The 26,391-nt window shown below is 39.7% G+C and overlaps 3 protein-coding genes across 5 annotated transcripts in view; 2 read left to right on the plus strand and 1 right to left on the minus strand.

Moving 5' to 3' along the window:
• The window catches only part of LOC124861391 (NACHT, LRR and PYD domains-containing protein 3-like), a 923,911-nt gene that overhangs the window by 369,995 nt on the left and 527,525 nt on the right, over positions 1 to 26,391 (plus strand). The gene's annotated exons all lie outside the window — the stretch shown is intronic.
• LOC124861510 (NACHT, LRR and PYD domains-containing protein 12-like) lies at positions 932 to 24,596 on the plus strand. The gene is made up of 14 exons (XM_047355315.1): positions 932 to 1,079; positions 2,008 to 2,080; positions 3,475 to 3,597; positions 3,682 to 3,795; positions 4,889 to 5,008; positions 6,349 to 6,427; positions 6,589 to 6,817; positions 6,957 to 8,751; positions 9,903 to 10,076; positions 14,118 to 14,291; positions 16,466 to 16,639; positions 21,648 to 21,809; positions 23,483 to 23,526; positions 23,675 to 24,596. The coding sequence occupies exons 3-14, from the start codon at positions 3,509 to 3,511 to the stop codon at positions 24,205 to 24,207; spliced, it is 3,687 nt and encodes a 1,228-aa protein (XP_047211271.1). The 5' UTR covers positions 932 to 1,079; positions 2,008 to 2,080; positions 3,475 to 3,508; the 3' UTR covers positions 24,208 to 24,596.
• LOC124861426 (gastrula zinc finger protein XlCGF57.1-like) overlaps positions 21,817 to 26,391 on the minus strand; it is a 1,067,819-nt gene continuing 1,063,244 nt past the window's right edge. The window contains exon 4 of the mRNA XM_047355201.1: positions 21,817 to 22,906. Within this exon, the coding sequence (XP_047211157.1) occupies positions 22,741 to 22,906 (166 nt within the window). The 3' untranslated portion in view covers positions 21,817 to 22,740. The remainder of the gene's footprint in view (positions 22,907 to 26,391) is intronic.

Consider the following 26,391-nt stretch of genomic DNA (forward strand, 5'->3'; position numbering starts at 1 on the left):
TTCTTTTGTTGACTTCAAGAGTTAAACCACCGAGAAAGAACTCTGACAACCAGACACTCAGCTGACAGGCTGGATGAACTCCTGCTGCAAACATCTCCTCCTCTCGCTGCTCGCTCCTCCGCGGGGACGCGCCCGAACAAACCCGATCAGTTTATGGCAGACCATCACTTTACGTCACAACACCGGAGGAGCTCCGAGGCGTCTGACCGCCAACAGGTAGCTCGGAAAACTTCTTGAGAAGCGTTATATTGAGTGATCAATGAGTTTATAATGAGTGATTAATGAGTTTATATTGAGTGATCAATGAGTTTATAATGAGTGATTAATGAGTTTATATTGAATGATCAATGAGTTTATATTGAGTGATCAATGAGTTTATAATGAGTGATTAATGAGTTTATATTGATTGATCAATGAGTTTATATTGAATGATCAATGAGTTTATATTGATTGATCAATGAGTTTATAATGAGTGATTAATGAGTTTATATTGATTGATCAATGAGTTTATAATGAGTGATTAATGAGTTTATATTGAATGATCAATGAGTTTATATTGATTGATCAATGAGTTTATAATGAGTGATTAATGAGTTTATATTGATTGATCAATGAGTTTATAATGAGTGATTAATGAGTTTATATTAAGTGATCAATGAGTTTATATTGATTGATCAATTAGTTTATAATGAGTGATTAATGAGTTTATATTAAGTGATCAATGAGTTTATATTGAGTGATCAATAAGTTTAAACAGACGTGATTATCACGATACCACGTGATGACAATCAGTGTGAAACTTTCAGTTTTAATCACTAACTGAACGATAAAGTAACGACACTCTTCTTTTACTTCGTTAACAAAAGTAAAACATCTTTATTTCCACGTCTGGTTGGTTGGAAATGAGGCGGAGTTAACTGATGAATGCGCGCTCCCGATGCAGGGGATACACGTTCTGGATCTGTTCTGGTCCGGTCCGGTCCGGTTCGCTTCAAAGCCCAGAGGAGCTCCAAGAATCATACAAAGATCGCGCAATAAAAGCCGGTGATAAATGCGGTAGAAAGTCCACAACAAGTCATGTAAGTTAAACCAGTTAAACTGCTTCATGTTTCGTTTTATGGATCCAGATATTTTCATGTGTTTTGTTCCCCGACTTCATTTGTTGGAACTTGGGGGGATTTTTTTCTTTTGCGTCCCCACCCAACATTTTTCTCCTCTTACGCAATACTTTGTGGGTCAGTTTCCAAACCAGACAACAGCAACAGTGGAACAAACACTAAAACCCGTTTTTGAGATTTATTGAGTTTTATTTTGAAATCGGCCTTAAATAAAAGGATATTCAGTCAGACTTAAAGACAGTTTTAATCCACAAGCTGTCAGACTACTGAACTCTGGACAATAATAGTGAACTAAACCACATTTGTGAAACTTTATCAGCTTATCAGCTTTATATTGAACATCATCAGTGCTTTTGTTTTTATAGCGAGTTGAACGGTTCTTCTTATCCCAAGCATTTCACTGCATCGTTGACTGTGTGTTAACCTACATATGATAAATAAATCATATCAAAGCCACATCAGTGCTGTTTGTTTTGTGAGCAGTTTGTCATGTGTGCTGCTGTTCTAAAATGCACAACTTTCTCAAGGTGATGAACAACTTCTGCGACCATTTATGACTGAAACAACTAGAACTCTATCAATGTGAAAATCAATGTTTAGATGAAGGAATAAAGTGAAGCTGTCAGTGAAAGGTGTCACCTCCTCCTGCTCCTCTCACTGCTCCTCATCATCTCTAGCCAGGTTCTCTGCCTGTGAACTGAAAAGGAGCAGACCCACTTTTCACATGAATCCCAACTAGACAGAACTTTATCAAAATAACTAAATATAAAGACCAGTTTTCTAAGGAAGTTGGACTCACTGTTCTTGTTAGAAGTATGTTATCACAAAGAGGAAAACCTGAAATCATTTAGTTTTTTCTTTGTTTCCATTCTGACCTTTTTCTCAGCAGAAAACCTGCTTCATGAAGGAGAACTTGGATGTTTAGGCCCAGTTCGTTTTCTCAGTGGAAACCTCCATCTGCAGTAAGTGATTCAAGATTCAAGAGATTCATGATTCTTTATTCTCATTATTTCACCATAATGACATTTTGTTGAGGCTCGGCTCCACAGACTCACATGAATTTCACAGACATAATTAAAAACACTTGCAGAATTTAACCAGAAATTAAACAACACTTTCAGAAAACACTTATAGAAAAAGTGAACATATGTGCATTGAATGTGGCATGTAGTATTTAGTATTTACATGAAGTGTAGCTTGTGCTAAAACAGTCTAAGATGGGCTGGTGGTTTGTTTCATTGTCAGCAGGGATGTTTAATGTCTGCCTGCAGGAGGACAATTACCTTCACTGCTTCATCAAAGAAACTATTTCTGAGTCTATTTGTTCTTGCTGTGATGTTTCTGAATCGTTTTCCTGAAGGAAGTGGGACAAACAGTACATTGCCTGGGTGGGTGTAGTCTATAGCAATGTTTCTGGCTCTTTTCTGGACTCGTGCTGCATAAATCGAGTCCAGATCCGGTAGACAACATCCCACAATCCCCTGTGCTGTCCTCGCCACTCGTGCTCAGCCCTTTCTCTCCTGTGCCGTGCAGTTCCCATACCACACCATCACACTGAGGCACAGGATGCTTTCAGCTGTGGTCCTGTAAAGGTTTGTGAGCAGCTGAGTAGAGAGTCCAGTCCGTTTCAGCTTCCTGAGAAAGAAGAGCCGTTGTTGGACCTTCTTTACCAGGTGGGAGGTGTTCTCAGTCCAGGAGAGGTCACAAGAAATGTGAATGCCCAGGAACTTTATGCTGTCCACACACTCCACCACCTCCCTTTGTATGTAGAGAGGAGCGTGTTCAGTCCTCCTGGACCTCCTGTAATCCACTATGACTTCCTTGGTTTTGCTGGAGCACCACTGAGTCAGACTGAGGACCTCCTGTCTAACATCACTGTTAGATATGAGACCCACCACAGTGGTGTCGTCTACAAACTTCACAACCATGTTTATGTTGTGAATCACTGTTGTACTTTAATGTGTTTTATCCCCCCAGACTGTATGGACCCTCCTTGACATAACCTTAAAATACTGAACATCACTGAGGTGTTAATTCTAGCTTTGTACATTATTTGATTTAACTGTATAAAAGTAAATCAGAAAGACAACAACTACTTATTTTTATTCACTGAACAATCGTTCTCCCACCTGGTGAGATTTATATCTCAGTGTTTGTGTTAATTTCTGTTCTAAAGTCCTCTGAAAGTGAACCAGTAATGATCAGTCTGATGGTGTGAAGATGATCCTCTGCTGCATCGTCTATCAGCTGAAATGTTTCCATGTGTTAAACTGAGTGACTGAAGGAACCGAAGCTTCTAGTTAAAGTCAATCAGTGAATGAAAATGTATCTTCATCATGTGTGTTCTTGGCTGCAGCTCCATGTGTGTGAGCTGATGTGAACTGAGCAGCATGGATCAGTGTGAGGACAGAGAGGACAGAGTCCCTCCCTCTAAAACCACTCTGTGTGGAGAACATGAGGACCAGAGCAAAGTTCAGAGGTCAGATCACCATCTCTAACTGTCCAGGACTCTTCTCCATGTCAGAGCTCAGCTCTCACATCACCAAACCATCTTTATTCACAGGAAACGATCAGAACCAGAACCTGGACCTGAACCCAGCTGTGTGTCCTTAAAGAGCAACAGGTCAAAGGATGATGGTATTAATTTTAAATCAGCTCAACGTTCAGCTGCAAACAGGTGAGCTGTTTCTAAATGTTCAAACTAATTAGTTGAAACTAACTTCATTCCAACATATTAATGAGAAAACAACTCTTTCTCACACATGTCTGTGTTCACATGTGAAGCAGTGTGTGATGGATGCTAAATCATGGAAATAATCAAACCATTGTATTATTGTGATGATATGAAATGATTTTGTTAGATGATATTGGAGCTAAAATCAGTTGTTCTTCCATCCAGTTGAATCATTCTGTATCACCTTGTGTCACATTAGTTCATCAGAGTTGGTGCTTCTGCAGAGCTTAAGGTGACTGCACATGTAGGCAAGTCATGATGCTGATTCAAGGATTAGATGTCAACTAAATAATCCAAACTAAATCTGATGGAAAACATGATCTCTCACTGTTATCTGCAAACATCAGTGAAATCAACAGCTTCTAAAGTACATTTGTGTTCATTCAAAATGATCATCAGTCTTATTATCAGCAAACTGCTCCACAGTCTCCTTCAGCAGCCACTAAATGTCATCAACAATACAAGATCATCTACGTGCTGCTGTGATGAAGTCTGATGATGAGAACAAGATCAATGTTTTAGAGGACATTTAGTGTGGATTACTTGATTTATGAAAGGTCCTTGAATGCACCACCATGGCCTGTATGACCATAAAAAGCTTTCCAGAAGCTCAGAAATGATGAGCTGAGAATAAAGCTGCTGCTCTAAAGGGGTTCCATCATCAGTTTAAGACTAGAACAAGTAAAACAAACGACAAGAAGATAAATGAACTTGTTTCTCCATCAGCAGTTCTGACTCTGATCCAAAGGAAGAAAGTTTGTCAGGATAGAAGATCAGAACACATCAAACACTGTTCTACAGAAAAACTTTCTGATTATTGTTCAGTTCCTGCTACCAAACCAAAACATCATCCCTTATTAATGATCATCAGAGCTAGTTATTAATCCATCATTAATATACGGTTTACAGTGAAACCAGGAATATTTGGATCCTCTTCAAACAAGAGCCACTGTGAGACATTTTAGAGTTCTGAGCTTCAGGGTTTAACTTTAAATACATTATTAGACTAAGTTTGAATTCAGTGTTTTTCCTTCAGGATCCAACAGACCCTCAAACCAGAACCAGAACCAGAACCCAGCTGTGTGTCCTTCAAGAGCGATGATTCAAAGAGTCTTGGTATTGATTTTAAATCAGATCAACCTCCAGCTGCAAAGAGGTGAGCTCTGTCTAAATGTTTTAACTGTATGAAACTGAACTGATTCAGTTTGAAATGTTTTGATTCCACATTTTTCTACATTTTTATTCCTATTTATGAAACTGTTTGTTTTTGCTGGAAGCTTTTCCACAAATTCAGTCTCCAGTGAGTTCAGGGTAAACATTGTTGGAGGTGTTTCTAAGTGTCTGTAGTTCACCTGTTGGTCCAGCAGGGGTCAGGCTGATTCCAGCTGAAGACATAATTCAGGTTCACCATTTTAAAGAAATAATCAATGACAAAATAAGTGTGATCCCAGTTCAGACTCTAGTGGATTGTTTTGTTCCTGAATTTGTGCTTCTGATGTTTTTCTCCCTCAGTTTTAATTCATATGTTGAATCAGACGACTTTTAAAGTGAAGAACTAAAGGAGGGCAGATAATACAAGATAAATGACCAAATTAACAACCAACCCTTTTTATCTGATCATATTTAACTCGCAGGTTTAAGTGTGAGACTGTAAATAAATAGTAATGTACAAATGTTTAAGGCACGTTTTTTACTAGTGGTGAAAATATGGAGCAAAAACTAAATAAATCACCTGTAGAAATACCTGTACTTTACTGACTAAGGTCCAGTTTTCTTTAAAATTAATTTATTTTTGCTTAAATCTAAAACCTCAAATTAAAACTGTGTTTTCTTTTATAGAAATGAATAATGTTTTCATTTAAAGTAAAGAAATTACTTGTTGCAGCCACCTTCTTACCACACAGCAACATTATTTCTGGACATTAATCCTCCTGTTAGCTCTCTGCAGATGTTGGACGATGTTCATCATGAAGCACACAGATTCATCTCAGGATGTTAACCTCTTACGTACCTTTGGACTTTGTTCTGTCTGATTAACTTGCCTTCATTGTTCTCACACAGACAGTTGCACTGGAATATTTTCATTTCCAGATCAGTTCTTGGCTTAATAACTGTGTCTCCAGCTTCCTGTCAGTCATTGAAACAGAGCAGCTGCAGCCTCTGATCACAGACTTGTATTAGATTTACTGTTCCTTCAGCAGGGTTAGGGTTAGGGATGCTAAAGGTTGGGAAAAACAAATTTTTCTAACAAACTGCAACAGCAGCTGGAGCTGTGCAGCTTAATGTAACTGAAGGATTTTAAACACATTTTAAGGACATTAGAAAAATCACTGAATGTATTTTCCTGTTTTTAATGTTTTATTTATATCTTCTGTTTATATTTGATATTTCAGTTAAACTATTGTATGTATTGTTAAACCTATTATATCTAATTGAATTAGTGTCATAATTATAATAATAATTAAAATACATAATTGTATCCTGGTTCCTCCACAGAGTGGACCAGCAGAACTCAGAGGTTCCCAGTGGTCCATCTGCCCAGCAGCATCAAACACAGCTGGACTCCATATTTATGGTCTGTACATGTACAACAACTACTTCTCCATCGGTTCTGTTCACAGTCATCTCCATGCTGCACTTTGTAGACCAGAGGACTGTCAGTCTGTCCAACATGGACCTGATGTTTGGCTCCATGATCTCAGTCTGATGTGTCCTTCATATATTGTTCTGTTCCAGCTGCTTGAGGACAACATTGTTACTTTTGTGAAGAACGAGCTGAAGAAGATCCAGAAGGTTCTGAGTCCAGATTACCCAGAATGCTTAGAGAGTCAGTGGGAGGATGAGGAGGTGTTGGAAGGTCAGGATGAGGAGCAGAGGAGGAGCAACAGAGAGGCTTTTGTGAAGATCACACTGAACTTCCTGAAGAAGATGAAGCAGGAGGAGCTGGCTGAACGTCTGCAGAGCAGTACGAGGATTTCTCTACAGATTTAACCTGCAGGATAAATGCCGAATTTATTTTAGTCTCAAGAGAAGAAAAACAGATATTTAAATGCTCTATTTAGAGGAAATTGTTTCATTACTAATAATATTTTGTCTTCCTTCAGGACGTTTTTCCTCAGTTTGTCAACGTAAACTTAAATCTGGTCTGAACAAGAGGTTCCAGTGTGTGTTTGAGGGGATCGCTAAAGCAGGAAGTCCAACCCTTCTGAACCAGATCTACACAGAGCTTTACATCACAGAGGGAGGGACTGGAGAGGTCAATGATGAACATGAGGTCAGACACATTGAAACAGCATCCAGGAAACCACACAGACCAGAAACAACCATCAGACAAGAAGACATCATTAAAGTCCCACCTGGAAGAGATCAACCAATCAGAACAGTGATGACAAAGGGAGTGGGTGGCATTGGGAAAACAGTCTTAACCCAGAAGTTCACTCTGGACTGGGCTGAAGACAAAGCCCACCAGAACATCCAGTTCATATTTCCATTCACCTTCAGAGAGCTGAATGTGCTGAAAGAGAAAAAGTTCAGCTTGGTGGACCTTGTTCATCACTTCTTTACTGAAACCAAAGAAATCTGCAGCTTTGAACACTTCCAGGTTCTGTTCATCTTTGATGGTCTGGATGAGAGTCGACTTCCTCTGGATTTCCACAACAAGGAGATCCTGACTGACGTTACAGAGTCCACCTCAGTGGATGTTCTGCTGACAAACCTCATCAGGGGGAAACTGCTTCCCTCTGCTCTCCTCTGGATAACCACACGACCTGCAGCAGCCAATCAGATCCCTCCTGAGTGTGTTGGCATGGTGACAGAGGTCAGAGGGTTCACTGACCCACAGAAGGAGGAGTACTTCAGGAAGAGATTCAGAGATGAGGAGCAGGCCAGCAGGATCATCTCCCACATGAAGACATCAAGAAGCCTCCACATCATGTGCCACATCCCAGTCTTCTGCTGGATCACTGCTACGGTTCTGGAGGATGTGTTGGAGTCCAGAGAGGGAGGAGAGCTGCCCAGCACCCTGACTGAGATGTTCATCCACTTCCTGGTGGTTCAGACCAAAGTGAAGAAGGTCAAGTATGATGGAGGATCTGAGACAGATCCACACTGGAGTCCAGAGAGCAGGAAGATGATTGAGTCTCTGGGAAAACTGGCTTTTGATCAGCTGCAGAAAGGAAACCTGATCTTCTATGAATCAGACCTGACAGAGTGTGGCATCGATATCAGAGCAGCCTCAGTGTACTCAGGAGTGTTCACACAGATCTTTAGAGAGGAGAGAGGGATGTACCAGAACAAGGTGTTCTGCTTCGTCCATCTGAGTGTTCAGGAGTTTCTGGCTGCTCTTCATGTCCATCTGACCTTCATGAATGATGGAGTTAATCTGATGGTAGAAAAAAAGAACATTTCTGCTTTGTCTAAATTATCTAAGAAACCAAATCTAAAAATTCTCCATCAGAGAGCTGTGAACAAGGCCTTACAGAGTCCAAATGGACACATGGACTTGTTCCTCCGCTTCCTCCTGGGTCTTTCAGTGGAGACCAATCAGACTCTCCTACAAGGTTTGCTGACAAAGACAGGAAGTAGCTCACAGACCAATGAGGGAACAGTTCAGTACATCAAGAAGAAGTTCAAACAGAATCTGTCTGCAGAGAAAAGCATCAACCTGTTCCACTGTCTGAATGAACTGAATGATCGTTCTCTGGTCCAGGAGATCCAACAGTCTCTGAGTTCAGGAAGTCTCTCCACAGATAAACTGTCTCCTGCTCAGTGGTCAGCTCTGGTCTTCATCTTACTGTCATCAGGAGAAGATCTGGATGTGTTTGACCTGGAGAAATACTCTGCTTCAGAGGAGGCTCTTCTCAGGCTGCTGCCAGTGGTCAAAGCTTCAAACAAAGTTCTGTAAGTTCTGACAGAATTTGGGTTTTGACACCAGGAGCTAAAACCAGGAAAAAGTGATTATTTTCCTGGATGTTCTGCTTAACAACTAAGGATTTATGAGAAAGTATAAATGTATGTTTGACTGTCAGTTTTCTCAAAAGGTGTTTAGTAAAAATAAAAACTTTGTTTTGGAAATATTTTAGAAGATGTTTTAGAAACTATTTAACATTTTTATTCCACAAGACCTGACTGACACTTCTGGTACCAAAATGGTTCCTCTCATAAAAGTGGAATAAAAGTGTTAAATTTAATTATTTCTTTTTCATTTTTAACATAAATTCTCAAACCCAAACACTGTTTTAAATGTATTTATTTATTCAATTTATTTCTTTTTCTTTGTCCATGTTTTCTCATGAGATCATCTGATTTATTTCAAAGTGAAAAACAAAATTCTCAATATCTTCCAGTGTTTTATATAATCGGCCTTTATTAAAAAACTAAAATGATCCAAAATGGTCCAGTTTGGGTCCAAAGGTTCCTCAATGGTGAAACAAGCTGACATTATCATAGGCCTGATGGGGTTAAAGGTCACAGCACAAACTTCCTTCTCCAGAAGCAACATGTCTCCTGAAAATAGCGACTAGAATTTAAAATATCAGAATATTGCTGCTCGGTTCTGATAATTAATATTCAGAATTCTGGTTGCTGTTCTGTTGTCTTAATGTTCTTCCCTTTAGTAATAACTTTACTTCTATTTCCATCATGATTTTTATTTTACTGCTCGTCCCACAGTGTTTGAAAGAGGAGTAAATATGGATCAGAACATGTGGTCCAATCTGGAATAGTGTTATGTGGAAACATCATTTAGTTTTCCACTATTTGCAAACAGCTGCAGGATATTTTCACTAAAACAACAACAGGTCGTGTTTGCAGCTCAATCTGTACAGATTAAAACATCATTCAAAGTTTAAGTGGGTCACAGAACATAGAAATTTGTCTAAATCACATTTTGTTCTGTTTCAGGGTTCTGAAATGCATTGCATTGCTTTAGAGTTTCTGAGTTCTTATTTCATGAAGCAGTTTCATCTGTCTTGTTTAATACTATAAGATGTTTTCATTTAGTTTTATTCCATCAGAATTGTTCTTATTCATTTGGATCTCTGTCTCTTCAGATTGAAGAACTGTAACCTCTCAGAGAGAAGCTGTGAAGTTCTGGCCTCAGTTCTCAGCTCCCAATCCTCTAATCTGAGAGAGATGGACCTGAGTAACAACAAGCTGCAGGATTCTGGAGTGGAGATGCTATCTTCTGGACTGAAGAGTCCAAACTGCAAACTGGAAACTCTCAGGTCTGGCCAGTTATGCTCTCTCATAAATGTTAGTATGCCCCTCACATTTTTGTTTATGTTTTATTATATCTTTTCTTGGGAAAACACTGAACATATGATACTTACAACATAAAGTAGTCAGTGTTCAGCTTGTATTTCAGTGTAAATGTTCTGTCCCCTCATAATATCTCAACACAAAGTCATTAATGCCTGAAATGCTGGCAACAAATTGAGTACACCCCTAAGTGGAAATGTCCAAATTTTGCCCAATTAGCCTGGTGTCATGTGACTCATTCGTTTTTCAAGGTCTCGGGTGTGAAATGGGAGGAGGTGTGTTAAATTTGGTGTTATCTCTCTCATACTGGTCACTGGAGGTTCAACATGGCTCCTCATGGCAAATAACTCTCTGAGGATCTAAATAAAGACTTGTTGCTCTACATGTAGATGATCTCTGCTATAAGAAGGTTGCCAACACCCTGAAACTGAGCTGCAGCACGGTGACCAAGACCATACAGCAGTTTAACAGGACAGATTCCACTCAGAACAGGCCTCACCATGATCCACCAAAGAAGTTGGGTAAACCTGCTCCGCATCATATCCAGAGGTTGTCTTTTGAAAATAGACGTATGAGTGCTGCCAGCATTGCTGCAGGCATGGAAAGGGTGGAGGTCAGCCTGTCAGTGTTCAGACTATATGCTGCACACTACATCAAATTGGTCTGCATGGCTCTTATCCTAGAAGAAAGCTGCTTCTAAAGATGATTCACTAGAAAGGCCCCAAACAGTTTGCTGAAGATGAACTTATTTGGTTCAAATTGTGTCAAGTGTTTGGAGTACAAAGCTAATTGTGTCTTGTCTACAGTCATGTACGGTAGTGGAGAGTCAGGGTTTGAAGCTGCAGGAGCGCTGCTAGCTGTTGGGAGCTACAGTTCATTGAGGGAACCATGAATACCAACATGTTCTGTGACACAATGAAGCAGAACATTATCCTCTCTCTTTGGAAACTGGGCCGCAGGTCAGTAAGTCAACATTATAATGACCACAAACACACCTCTAAGAAAACTACAACCTTGCTAAAGAAACTGAGGGTAAAGGTGCTGGACTGGCCAAGCATGTCTCCACACCTGAACCCTATTGAGCATCTGTGGGACATCTTCAAATGGAAGGTGGAGTAGCTGAAGGTCTCTGACATCCACCAGCTGTCAGATGTTGTCAAGGAGGAGTAGATGAGGATTACAGTGTTTTGTTGTCCGATGAGCTAACCCCTCCCTCCTACTTCCCTATGTCTAAGGGGATTGCTCAATCCAGCTCTCCATCCAACGGGTCCGGACTTCCCTAAACCTGAAAGATCTTACTAAGCATGTTTACTGAAAGTTCTGTTTAAGCTGGGATTGGGAAATGACTCGCCTAGCCTCTGACAGCCTGCATCCAGAAGTCTCGCCCTTCTTCAACCGGAGGTCTGGACGACTGAGTAGCCCACCGCAGTCATTCACACTTCAACAGTTGCTTCTGTTAACGGCTGCTCATTCCCTAATATTACAACTGGCTCTTGGTATATGGGCTAGGTTAATTTTAGTGGCTCGGCACGAGCCCCAAGGGCGCTGTTTTAACAAACTTGGCTAAGGCAACCTATAAAAACCTCCTAAAATATCTTAGAACCAGGCAACAAGACTTTTTACCACCAATGAGAAACCAAAAAATACAGTGACTCAAATAATTGAATGTCCACAATTTGTCTAGAATTTTATATGCTTTCTTTAATTAGTAATGCCTATGCAGGGGTCAGTAACAGCTTAAATTCAGTAACAGAAAATAATTTCAATAATAGAAATGAATCAATACACTCAACCTGTCTTTCCCTAATGCTGAAACTAGTGGGTTTGAAGAGGCTTTGAAGACGGAGGCTCATCCATGCACCTGAGGGAGAAGATTCCTCTGGTAACGAGTGGTTTCTTGAAGAAAATACAACTTAATATTCAGTTTTCTTCCTCTAAGTGGACAGGCACTGATGCTCCAGGCTTCGATGGTTAACCAGGATCTTTGTTGTCATATGTCTCAGAAGACAGCAGCTTCCAGAGGCTGAAGAGTTGAAAGAAACATAATGAGCGGAATCAACCTGAATCAATGAGGTTGATTCAGGACTTCCAGAAGCCTGAAACCTAGAGCAATCAGCTGTTCACCAATCAAGTTCACTTCTGTTGTCTGGATAAAAAGGCTTTAGATGAAATCAGATTCTTAATCTTGAGGCACAGTCCTTTCTGGGTCCACGGGTTGATACTCTTTTTAATGCAGTCGATCAACTGGGCTGTGTCTCTGGTCCTTTTTCATCTGAGCGTCTTTTCTCCATCCAATCTTGTTCGCTGGTCTTCTGCGAGGAAACAACCGCAGTTCCCTCCTTCAGCAATGCCTTTATAGTGCAGATGCTCTCACCAGTTAGCCCTTTGTTAGGCTTCTCAGTTATTGCACAATACTTTAGTCATGGTCATCGTGACTTTCTGGTGCTGTTTTTATGGCCTTGAAGATGCCAGAAATAGCCACATAGCTGGCTGTAGTCTCATCCTCCCTTCCTTTCGTTGGTCTTCAAAAGATTCGCTGTCAGCATGCAGCTGACTCTCGTCAACCCTAGTCATCCTGCAGTTCTCTCCCTAATCTTCTCAGTCTTAAACTTTACACAGTATTACACATTCCATTCTCAGCTTTTGCATTTACCTTTGAACACAGTTATAAAACCATCACTTCATTCTTTTTATTCATACATCACAAATGATCAACATTATATCTCTTTTATATAGCTGATTGAGAATTTTAAACCTTAATGTTTTTTATTTTAATTATTAGTTCTCAATCATATTTCAATCATACATCTTTTAACTTGACAATCAAAGATTACTCATTTCATTTAATACATGTAAAAGAATGGAAAATCATCATACATCATTTCTTTGGATACACTTGTTTATATTTCTGCAAAACTCTCTACTGCTTCAACTGTGTATTTTAATACTTGTTGCATGGGTTACATATAAGGATACTTATTGTAATTCTTTCTGGATTTAACTGTGAGCAGTTAATTAATGTTGCAAGGATTACATGGAAAGATCTCACCTTATTTTGATAAGTGGCAACCTGGGAAGCTCTAGCAAACTTCATGTCAAAGAGAGTTAAGGCAGCGCTTGAAAATAATGGAGACCAAACAAAATATTTACATTCTGGACACAATTTGGACATTTCACTTAGGGGTGTACTCACTTTTTTGGCAGCGGATTAGACCTTAATGGCTGTGTCGAGTTATTTTAAGGGCAAAGCAAATTTACACTATTATTCAAGCTACACACTCACTACTTTACATTGTGTCAAAGTGTCGGATCTTTAGTGTTTTCCCATGAAATGATAGCATTAAATATTAACAAAAATATTAGGGTTATTTAACTTTTATGAGATACTTTATGTTTATAGAATCATTTTGTTATTGATTCCAATGTCAAAAAGTGTTGAAAAGGTGTATTTTAAATATTTCTTATCTTTTATCTGACTAGAATTTAAAATAACAGAATATTGCTGCTTGGCTCTGATAATTAATAATCAGATTTCTGGTTGATGTTCTGTTCTCTTAATGTTCTTCCCTTTAGTAATAACTTTCCTTCTATTTTCATCATGATTTTTATTTTACTACTCGTCCCACAGTGTTTGAAGGAGGAGTAAATATGGATCAGAACATGTGGTCCAATCTGGAATAGTGTTATGTGGAAACATCATTTAGTTTTTCCACTATTTGCAAACAGCTGCAGGATATTTTCACTAAAACAACAACAGGTCATGTTTGCAGCTCAATCTGTACAGATTAAAACATCATTCAAAGTTTAAGTGGGTCACAGAACATAGAAATGTGTTTAAATCACATTTTGTTCTGTTTCAGGTTCTGACATGCATTGCATTGCTTTAGAGTTTCTGATTCTTATTTCATGAAGCAGTTTCATCTGTCTTGTTTAATATTATAAGATGTTTTTATTTAGTTTTATTCCATCAGAATTGTTCTTATTCATTTTTATCTCTGTCTCTTCAGATTGAAGAACTGTAACCTCTCAAAGAGAAGCTGTGAAGTTCTGGCCTCAGTTCTCAGCTCCCAGTCCTCTAATCTGAGAGAGATGGACCTGAGTAACAACAAGCTGCAGGATTCTGGAGTGGAGCTGCTGTCTTCTGGACTGAAGAGTCCAAACTGTAAACTGGAAACTCTCAGGTCAGAACAGTTAAACTATCTCATAAATGTTAGTACATCCCTCACATTTTTGTTTATATTTTATTATATATTTTCATGGCACAACACTGAACATATGATACTTACAACATAAAGTAGTCAGTGTTCAGCTCGTATTACAGTATAAATGTTCTGCCCCCTCATAATATCTCAACACAAAATCATTAATGTCTAAAATGCTGGCAACAAATTGAGTACACCCCTAAGTGGAAATGTCCAAATTTTGCCCAATTAGCCTGGGGTCATGTGACTCATTCGTTTTTCAAGTTCTCAGGTTTAAAATGGGAGGAGGTGTGTTAAATTTGGTGTTATCTCTCTCATACTGGTCACTGGAGGTTCAACATGGCTCCTCATGGCTCCTCATGGCAAATAACTCTCTGAGGATCTAAATAAAGACTTGTTGCTCTACATGTAGGTGGTCTCTGCTATAAGAAGGTTGCCAACACCCTGAAACTGAGCTGCAGCACGGTGACCAAGACCATACAGCAGTTTAACAGAACAGGTTCCACTCAGAACAGGTCTCACCACGATCCACCAAAGAAGTTGGGTAAACCTGCTCAGCATCATATCCAGAGGTTGTCTTTTAAAAATAGAAAGTATGAGCCTGCCAGCATTGCTGCAGACGTTGAAGGGGTGGAGGTAAGCCTGTCAGTGTTCAGACTATATGCTGCACACTGCATCAAATTGGTCTGCATGGCTCTTATCCTAGAAGAAAGCTGCTTCTAAAGATGATGCACCAGAAAGACCCCAAACAGTTTGCTGAAGATAAACGTATTTGGTTCAAATTTTGTCAAGCGTTTGGAGTACAAAGCTAAGTGTGTCTTGTCTACAGTCATGTATGGTGTGGAGAGTCAGGGTTTGAAGCTACAGGAGCGCTGCTAGCTGTGGGAAGCTACAGTTCATTGAGGGAACCATGAATGCCAACATGTTCTGTGACACAATGAAGCAGAACATTATCCCCTCTCTTTGGAAACTGGGCCGCAGGTCCGTAAGTCAACATTATAATGACCCCAAACACACCTCTAAGACAACTACAACCTTGCTAAAGAAACTGAGGGTAATGGTGCTGGACTGGCCAAGCATTTCTCCAGACCTGAACCCTATTGAGCATCTGTGGGACATCTTCAAATGGAAGGTGGAAGAGCTCAAGGTCTCTGACATCCATCAGCTGTGTGGTGTTGTCAAGGAGGAGTAGATGAGGATTACAGTAGCAACCTGGGAAGCTCTGGTGAACTTCATGTCCAAGAGAGTTAAGGCAGCGCTTGAAAATAATGGTGGCCACATAAAATAGTGACACTTTGGACACAAGTTGGACATTTCACTTAGGGGTGTACTTATTTTATTTGGCAGCGGTTTAGACATTATTGGCTGTGTGTTGAATTATTTTAAGGTCAAAGCAAATTTACACTGTTATACAAGCTGCGCACTAACTACTTTACATTGTATCAAAGTGTTGGATCTTTAGTGATTTCCCTTGAAAAGATAGTATCAAATATTAACAAAATATTAGGGTTATTTAACTTTTATGATATACTTTATGTTTATAGAATCATTTTGTTATTGATTCCAATGTCAAAAAGTGTTGAAAAGGTGTTTTTTTTAAATATTTCTCATCTTTCATCTGACTAGAATTTTAAATAACAGAACATTGCTGCTTGGTTCTGATAATTAATAATCAGATTTCTGGTTGCTGTTCAGTTCTCTTAATGTTCTTCCCTTTAGTAATAACTTTCCTTCTATTCGCATCATGAATTTTATTTTACTGCTTGTCCCACAGTGTTTGAAAGAGGAGTAAATATGGATCAGAACATGTGGTCCAATCTGGAATAGTGTTATGTGGAAACATCATTTAGTTTTCCACTATTTGCAAACGGCTGCAGGATATTTTCACTAAAACAACAATAGGTCGTGTTTGCAGCTCAATCTGTACAGATTAAAACATCATTCAAAGTTTAAGTGGGTCACAGAACATAGAAATGTGTCTAAATCACATTTTGTTCTGTTTCAGGGTTCTGACATGCATTGCATTGCTTTAGAGTTTCAGATTCTTATTTCATGAAGCAGTTTCATCTGTCTTGTTTAATACTATAAGATGTTTTAATTTAGTTTTATTCCATCAGAATTGTTCTTATTCATTTTGATCTCTGTCTCTTCAGATTGAAGAACTGTAATCTCTCAGAGAGAAGCTATGAAGTTCTGGCCTCAGTTCTCAGCTCCCAGTCCTCTAATCTGAGAGAGATGGACCTGAGTAACAACAAGCTGCAGGATTCTGGAGTGGAGCTGCTGTCTTCTGGACTGAAGAGTCCAAACTGTAAACTGGAAACTCTCAGGTCTGAACAGCATTAATCACTTATTTACTGTGAACATAATTTAGTTTCTGATTCTAACAATGCATTTTTTTCTACCTGAAAACATGCAGAATGTTTAAGTGCAGAACTAAGTGCTCAATGCAATGTTCTGTAGGGTAACTTTAAAAAGTGACACCAAAACAAAAGAGTGAGAACTGCCAGTTATAACTAAATTCTGCTATTTGTAGCAGAGTTCTGTCCCCTTTAAGGTTTCTCCTGCAGCTGCAGTGGAAAAAGGACTGAATGAGAACTTTATCAGTCTACCTATTTCAACAGGAATAAGGTTCATAGCTGCTCTGCACTGAACTGAATTCCTCTCCTGAAACATCAAGCTGAATGTAAACATCACTGGTTCTGGAGAAAAATCAGCTGAGGTCCAAATGGCTCCCTGTAGCATCCAATCAGCCCATCTCTGTACATCTCATAAAATACAAGTTGGAGGAATCTCTGTCATTGAGAATTTTACCAACATCTGTTCATGCTGCATTCAGGTACAGCTCGGATTCTGGGCTGTTGAAATATCAAAACTCTAAAGTGATTTAAACTTTTTTATTTTCAAATATGGGCCCAGTCATCAGAAATGTTGAACCCATTTCCAAGTGTTTCTGATTATGTATAATCTATCCAGCCACTGGCTATGCCTGCTTATACTACTTTATTCATTGAAACAAATCCAACTAAGTGTCCAGTTAATTCTATACTTTCTTTTTTAGTTTTAGAACAAAATAAAATCTAATTTCAGAAATTGAAATATATGCTTCATTTACTGCTGACTGAAAAAAAGAAAACCTTTTTGTCTTATGTGGAGTAAACAGAAAACATACCAAACAGATTTTTGTTTACCATCCCTCCCTTAATATAAATACTGCAACTTTTATCATGATTTGTTCTGTAACAGGTTGAACAAAGGACCTTAAATGTCAGTCGGACACAACAGGTGAATATTAAGAGGTTCATTGAAATCTGTCGTTGTCGTTCGGCAGAAAACCAGCAGCAGGATCAGGAACCTCTGAGGGCAGACAGATCAGTTAGTGGCTGAACGGAGAACTGATAATAACATAAAGCTGAGAGAAAAAGCCACTGACCTTCTCAGAACCCGTGGGAGAGCGAGGATGCTGATTTTCAGCTCCAGGGTGACGTCACAGTGAGTCAGAGAGGCTGTGAATGAGAATCCTTGGTCTGACGTTATGATCAGATCCAGTACTGGGCTGACGGATCTGGGGGTAAGGCCGAGGGTGACAGTTAGGAGGCAGAATCAAGGTGGATGTCCAGAGATCAGAAGCCAGGGAGATATCCAACGAGGGCAAAGCAGAGCAGAGAAATCCATGGGGCAAAAACAAAAGATCAAGATCAGGCAGACAGGCTAGTAAGAACGCTGGACATTTACCACACAAGGCTTTCGATAATCTGACGCTGTTTGTCATCCAGAGAGCAGCCTATAAAGCCAGGTAAACAGGTGGAGCAGGTGAGGCATGAATAGGGAGCTGGCCGGGGAGGAGCAGGTGAAAACAATCCTCTGAAATCCTTCAGCACAGCGATGATCAGCAGGCAGACAGAGATGGTGCAGAGAAACAAACCAGAATCATAACATGTTCTGACTGCATAAAACAAGGTTGAGACAATTTCTTGGGTACAAATTATTTTGTTGCTACTGTTTGCTTTTGCCTTAATAAATAAATAAATATGTTTAATTATTAGAGCGGTATTTGTGCTTGTTGGGCTCGTGTGGCTTGCTGTGACTGTTTCATTAGGACTGTGATGATTTTTGAATATTTTTACCACCACTTTTATTGTTATCACAATAAATGCCACAAAATATTGTCACAAATTGTAAAGTCCATATTCCCCCATGCATAGTGTCCACTACAGTAGCCTGCATGGGACACAAGTCAGCAACTGAGAAATGTGTAGAATAGCTAAACGCTATTAGCTAGCAGTCAGCCCCATGTGATTGGCTGATTGTGGTCACATGGTACAGATGAAAGCTGGCTGTAGAGAGAACAGCAAGCTGCCTGGTCTGACTACTCTGTTCAACCCAGATACTGACTTAACGTTACACTGGATCACCAGGGTTTCCTGGTTAGCCACTCCTGACCTTGAAACATCTACATATCATGATGCAGCCACTACTGTGCTTCAACATTAGGATGGTGTTGTTGGACCTGCAGTTGTTTGAACAAGTCCAGAACAGATTCAGGAATCTGGAAGTTGTATGCAAGGTTAAAACAGATTAGGTCCAGAATTCACTTCCTGAAACCTGGACTGACTTCTTTGGATTTTTTAATGATGCCACACAAAGAAGCACACTCTTAAACCCAACTAGATGACTGTACTAAAACATCGCTCATTTGTGTCTTCTTTTAAACAAAGCTTAAATAAAGTTTTTTGTTGACTGTGTTTACTGTCACTTTGCTGAAACGTATGAAAAATGCACTTTTCTTTTGATTAGAGTTTAAAAGTATGAGTTATTCAAATAATATAAGTTATTTTTATGGTAAAAGTGTTTAGCATCATTTTGCTATTGCCTATGTATAATGCCATAATAACTGTATGCATTAATACTGTTTAAAAACTCTGTATTTACACAGTGTCATGGGTTGCTCGTTGGGCTTTTTTTTTTAGCTTGTTTTCATAGAGATGGTTGCTTGTTTTTCTTGCAAGATTTGGCAACATTGCTTGTAGCTTAAAATCTCAGTTGCAGTAATATTAAAATCACCAAAAACATTTACTGCTTTGAACTCTGCTTGTAACCAATAACAATACTGGTTAAATATTATTATTGTAATCCCTAGGTTATATATAACCCTTTTCTCTTACATACTTTGATAATTTCCTTAAATCTAATGCATTGTTGGCCTTTTCACCTTAGATTGTAATAATGACCTTTCTACTTAACAAAGTTAAAAGCCAAAATAACAGCAAATAATGCAAAATTGTAGTGTGAGAATGTAGCAAAGAGGGTGAAAGTGGTCATTATGTCCTCCAGCAGTCTAAACCTATAGCAGCATAACTACAGAGATAGCTCAGGATAACCTAAGCCACTCTCACTATAAGCTTTATCAAAAAGGAACGTTTTAAGCCTAGCCTTAAAAGTAGACAGGGTGTCTGCCTCACAGACTAAAACTGGGAGCTGGTTCCACAGGAGAGGAGCCTGATAACTAAACAATCTGCCTCCCATTGTACTTCTAGAGACTCTAGGAACCACCAATAAACCTGCAGTCTGAGAACGAAGTGCTTTGTTAGGAACATATGGAACAATCACATCTCTGATGTATGATGGAGCTAGATCATTAAGGGCTTTATATGTGAGGAGGAGAATTTTAAATTTTATTCTGGATTTAACAGGGAGCCAATGAAGGGAGGCTAAAGTAGGGGAAATATGATCTCTCTTTTTAATTTTCATCGGAACTCTTGCTGCAGGATTTTGAATCAGCTGAAGGCTTTTAACTGCATTTTGTGGACATCCTGATAGTAGAGAATTACAATAGTCCACCCTTGAAGTGACAAATGCACAGACTAGTTTTTCAGCGTCACTCCTGGACAGGATTTTTCAAATTTTGGCAATGTTTTGGAGATGAAAGAAGGAAACCATAGAAACCTGTTTAATATGGGATTTAAATGACATGTCCTGGTCAAAAATAACACAAAGGTTTTTTACTTTATTACCGGAGGTCAATTTAATGCCATCCAGGCTAAGTTATTGACTAAGCAGTTTCTTTTTTAAAGACTCCGGTCCAAAGACAACAACTTCTTTCTTGTCTGAATTTAGAAGCAAAGAATTTAAAGTCATCCTAGGTTTTATATCTTCAAGACATGCTTGTAGTCTATCTAACTGGTTGGGTTCATCCGGATTTATGGATAAGAAAAGCTGAGTATCATCAGCGTAACAGTGATAATGTATCCTATGCTGCCTGATAATTTGACCTATTGGAAACATATACAGGTCCTTCTCAAAATATTAGCATATTGTGATAAAGTTCATTATTTTCCATAATGTCATGATGAAAATTTAACATTCATATATTTTAGATTCATTGCACACTAACTGAAATATTTCAGGTCTTTTATTGCACTTATATTTATATTATATTGTAGATATGTTTGTACTGTTTAATTTGTACTGTATTGCACCGACTACGCCAAAACAAATTCCTTGTATGTCCAAAAACGTACTTGGCAATAAAGCTTTTCTGATTCTGATCTGATTCTGATTCTAATATGGATGATTTTGGCATACAGTTCATGAAAACCCAAAATTCCTATCTCACAAAATTAGCATATTTCATCCGACCAATAAAATAAAAGTGTTTTTAATACAAAAAACGTCAACCTTCAAATAATCATGTACAGTTATGCACTCAATACTTGGTCGGGAATCCTTTTGCAGAAATGACTGCTTCAATGCGACGTGGCATGGAGGCAATCAGCCTGTGGCACTGCTGAGGTCTTATGGAGGCCCAGGATGCTTCGATAGCGGCCTTTAGCTCATCCAGAGTGTTGGGTCTTGAGTCTCTCAACGTTCTCTTCACAATATCCCACAGATTCTCTATGGGGTTCAGGTCACAAAATTAGCATATAATTAAAAGGGTCTCTAAACGAGCTAGACATTTTTCTTGTTGTGCTCTAGATATCTGACAAGAGTTTGTCTGATGATAATAAAAGTAAAATAAGTGTGTTAATCAGTGTTTAGTAGTTATTGAGGTTGTAAAGAACAACTCTGGCCTGGTGCAGGTTGGTATAAAATTAAATATAAACTAATGATTTCAACTTTTCCAGCTTATGGATCCAGTAAAACTTAAGGATTAATGGAAGGTTTTAATTAACTGTATAACTTTAAAGCTGCTCATCATCTACTATCATTTATCAGTTGAAGCAAAAATAAGTTATTAGCTAAAAATCTTTTAAAAATAGTAAAAGCCATCTGCTGGACTGAAGGTGTAGTGCAGTTTTATTTAAAGTCTAAAGTCTTTTGTTTCATTTTGTCTCTCAGACTTAGATCCTGTAACCTCTCAGGGAGAACTTGTGAAGTTCTGTCATCAGTTCTTAGCTCCCAGTCCTGCTGTCTGAGAGAAGTTGACCTGCAGAACAACAACCTACAAGATTCAGAGGAGAAGTTGCCATCTGGTTCAGACTGTACACTGGAAATAATTAGGTAAAGATTCATCAAACTGGTTCTTCTGGGTTTTAATGAGGAACAGTATTCTCTGTTTCACAAATTAAAATGGTTTAAATGCTAAGTTGATGATTTTCTGGTAAATCCTTCTGAGTCGTTAGTTTCTCAGCTGGAACAGACAGCAGTTAGTTCATCATCTGTTTCATTGTCTTATTTAGAATCATGTGGGACCAAGATCAAACGCTGTCCTGGTCCCTCTGACAGACTCTGGTTTTATGGAACGTCTCTTTAAGTTCACTTTTCTAACCAAACACTTTAGTTCTGACTACTTACAGAACATTGACTCTTTTGGACCTTATAGAACCATCTACTCACCAATTCCTGGAGAGTCTGTAGACTCAAGACGGCCTCCAGAGATACACCTCACTTCAAAGAACAAAGCAGGAGGACACAAATAGTGACAAAGCAAAGACAGGAGAACCTGCTGGAGGAAGAACCGGACCCAGTGAACAGACACACCATGATCCAGTTCCCAGTGGATGATGGTTCTGGACCTCACCATGAAACGGTCCAATTGTTTTACAATGCACTGGGTGGACAGAACAGCAAAGGCAGGAACATCACCAGGTGGTGGAGTGTGTGTCACATCTAATAACAGATGGTTTGATGGTGAGAACATCAGGACTTTCCCATTCTGATTTAGCACATCTGGAGCATCTGTCCATCAGTTGACCTGCTCTGACCATCCTTCTGGATCAGAACCTTTCCATCAGTAACTAACACAGCTGTCTATATTCCACCTCAGGCAGATAAAGATCTAGCTTTGACTGCACTACATGATGAGCTCAGTGAAGATCAGAACAGTCACCTGGATGCTGCTCCTATCATAGCAGAGGACTTTAATAGTTGAAGTCTCAGACAGGTCAGGACTCTTTGATGAAGATCTTTGAGCAGATGAAGCTGCTGCAGCTCATCTTGTCCAGGAAGCAGAGCTGATAGATGCTGAAGAACCTGCTTGATTGTCTCTCATATCATCAATCAGCTTCAGTCTCAGTGTGGATGTTGGACTAAATAAACCTTGATGATGTGAGTGTTCTTCAAACTGGAGATGAAGAACCAGACTGGATGGTGTCCTCCTGCCTGATTCAAAAAGATGAAATTAAAAGAATGAGTTCAAACTGGGCTGAAACATGACAACTACAGGACAGAACTTTAGAGACGCTCCATTCAAATGGATGAGTCCAAATGTTGGACAGTTGTATTCTGAGTGAAGAAGAACCGAGCCATGTAATGTCTGCTGTGGCAGGACCTTCAGTAATGAGAAAGGAAAAGCCAGCTTGGTTTATTTGGACTCTTTAATGTAAAAAGTAGGAAATGAAGAGAATTGGGTCCAGAGGCCCGGCTGATTGCAGCTTGGCTGACCCAGACATGAGCCAAGGTTCCTCAGTCATGAGCAGCTTTATACAGCATAGTTAATTGCTAGCAACTGACAGACAGTACAGGCTGCGTCATGTTGTCTTGGTTGATTCTGCTCTATCAGTCTGGTTCCTCCCACAATGGACCAGACAACGTATGCAGCAGGTCACAGAGTCCAAATGACCCAGATCCAGTTCTTCCAGCAGCATGTCAGAGTGGAATCTGATCTGATCTATTACAATGTACATGTTTGCTGCTAAAAGAGACTGATGGTCTGACCCTCCTCCTCCTTTCAGGGAGCCTGCTGGAGTCCGATGGTTGAAACCAGGTCTGAGGAAGTGTAAGTGTGTTTTTCATTTGATTCGTGACAACAAAGCAGCTCACATTCAACCATCTTCAAACTGTCCATCACTCATTCAGGAGTCATCATCAAAGTGTCAATAAATGATCAATAACTGCAGCTGGATTGTGTTTGTTCTCTCCATCAGATTCCTGTCAGCTCACAATCGACACAAACACAGTGAACAGAAACCTCCAACTGTCTGAAGACAACAGGAAGGTGACACATGTGGAGGAGCTTCAGTCATATCCTGATCATCCAGACAGATTTGATTACTGGCCTCAGCTGCTGTGTAGGGATGGTCTGACTGGTCGCTGTTACTGGGAGGTTGAGTGGAGAGGAGATGTTTTTATATCAGTGAGTTACAGAAGAATCAGGAGGAAAGGAGACAGAAATTACTCTTGGTTTGGATGGAATAATCAGTCCTGGAGTCAGAGCTGCTCTGATGATGGTTACACTGTCTGGCACAATAACAGAGAAACATTTATCCCCTCCTCCTCCTCCTCCTCCTCCATCTCTAACAGAGTAGCAGTGTATGTGGACTGTCCTGCTGGCATTCTGTCCTTCTACAGAGTCTCCTCTGACTCAGTGATCCACCTCCACACCATCAACACCACATTCACTGAACCTCTTTATCCTGGATTCTGGATCGGTCCTGGTTCCTCAGTGTTTCTGTGTTGAGTCTAAAGAGTCTCTTCCTGTCAGAGAAACACGTGTTTCTTGTTTGTGTCACTAATGTAGTTTTTCTTCATCTGATCTGAACAGTTTTGTACTTTAGTCCCAGATAAACAGGCTGCCTCCTCAGGATCTGTGGGTTGTGAAGCTCAGGGTTTCTGGAACTGATTTGTGATGAAAAATGATGACGTGAGTGGAGCTGCTGTTTTAACTGCCCAGGTGGTTGTTCAGTTCCTCACTGTTAGTATCTGCTATGTTTTAATGAGCCAGATCAGTTCACAATATGACTTCTGATGAGACTGTTCCTAAAAGAAGAATCATTCCAGACTATCTGTGGCTGAACTGCAGATGATGGAAATGTAAATATTGGAGAATAAAACAGTATTTGCTACCAATTTTCTGACTGTTATTTTACAGAACATCAAATATGTCTAAAAGGTTAAAACAGTGATGGACTCAGCCAGTCTCAGTCTCCTGCAAATACTCATTTGACCTTTAGTCCCAAGAGAGGAGGAGGGAGTGTCTGTCCCAGCAGTCATTAATGGACTACAGGCTGAGGACATACTGGACAGGTCACCAGTCCATCACAGAGTCAGGGTTGGATCTACCTCACCAAAGTCTAGGTTCTGATTGGGTCAACTGGACCAACTTTATAAAATGATGTCAAGGTTGTTGTTCAGGTTCTATTAATTCAAGTCCTGCCTACATCAGAACCTGGATCAGCAGAAACCAGTCCCACTGCAGTGGGTAGGGGAGGCTGTCTTCCAGAAGGAATTGTTGGAATAAATAAATGGAAGAAAAGCTCAAAACATCAAGATAACTTTGTTCCTCCAGGTTCTTCTGTCAGCAGATTAACATCTGACTTTTAAAGGTATCAGAAGGAGACACATATCTGATGGACAGGAAATGAATGAAGGAATGAAACACCAAACGCTCTCTTTTTATCTATGTGAATATTTATTAATTTTCACCTACTCAACATGCAAAATTCTACAAACACAGGGGTAACACATCTAAATAAGCAAAATCAACAAACGGTAGTGGGTATGTATTGAGTCAGCCAGCAGTTTATGGCACTACAGACGAAGGAAGATGGGAATATGAGTGGTGGTGTGGTGGCGAGTGGTGGGGTTTGGAGCGCAGCTCCGACTGTCCTTATGGTCTTCTGATCATAAAACTTCCCCCTAAGTCCTGAGCACCAAGGATTCTAACTTTTGGCGGCAAGATAGCACAGTGAGATTGAAGACAAAGGGAAATGGAGAATTTTACCAGTCCAGTCTTGCAATGCACCCGCGTTGACTCTCAGATAGTAAAAACACAAACAGCTCTGGGGACGCGGCGGATCCCGACATCAACATAACACATCAAAGTTTCAATAAGCAAAGTTACATGCACATATTATTCAGAACACATGAGATCCTAACCAGTGATTCTGATCGCTTCTACAACCTCTGACCCTGCCCAGGCCTTCTAATAAAGAAATAAAAGATAAAATAAAAATATTTGGGTTTTACTTGGTGTCGTCTTCTTCCTGAGCGAGGGAATTCGAGCGAGGAAAAGTGGGGTTAAGTTAATGTGCGTCCACAATTGACTTCAGGGCAAGCGGTCAGTCTTCGTCCTTTGGTCTTCTTGACAAAAAGGAAAAATATGATCTGACCATCAAAGTCGACTTGAAAATGAAACACGGTAGCCGTTCGTCTCTCCAAAACTCCGTGTTCTCAGTTACGTGTTAACTCACGTCTTCGATCGGCAAAGTAAAATCTCTGGCCTTCTTAGTCCAAAAACCTCTTATGAATTGTTCGTTGTCCAACGAGAGAGAATGAATGAACTCTGCAAAGAGCTCTTCTCTTAAAGTGGTGCGCTTCAGTCACTAGACCGGTTTTCTAGCAGAAGGCAAGTTTTCAAAAATGGGCGCCTTCCTATATAGCGCCCTGTGACGTCAGACTTGGGACGCCCAGTCATATCAGTCGCAATGCTCGATGGGATATGTAGGAGCGGGCTGTCCTGGGTGCAAAATGGCCGATGCCATTGGAGGGGCACAGTGACGTCCAACAACGTGCAGATAATCCAATACTCAGCAAACAAGTGGTCCAACAATAGCAGATCTGACATTTTCTCTTTAATAGGTTGAAATGAGTTAATTCTGTCCCTGATGATGTTTTAAAACCTCTATTTTGTCAAATCTTAGCA

This window comes from Girardinichthys multiradiatus, chromosome 24 (genome assembly GCF_021462225.1).
Source record: "Girardinichthys multiradiatus isolate DD_20200921_A chromosome 24, DD_fGirMul_XY1, whole genome shotgun sequence".
NCBI lineage: Eukaryota > Metazoa > Chordata > Actinopteri > Cyprinodontiformes > Goodeidae > Girardinichthys > Girardinichthys multiradiatus.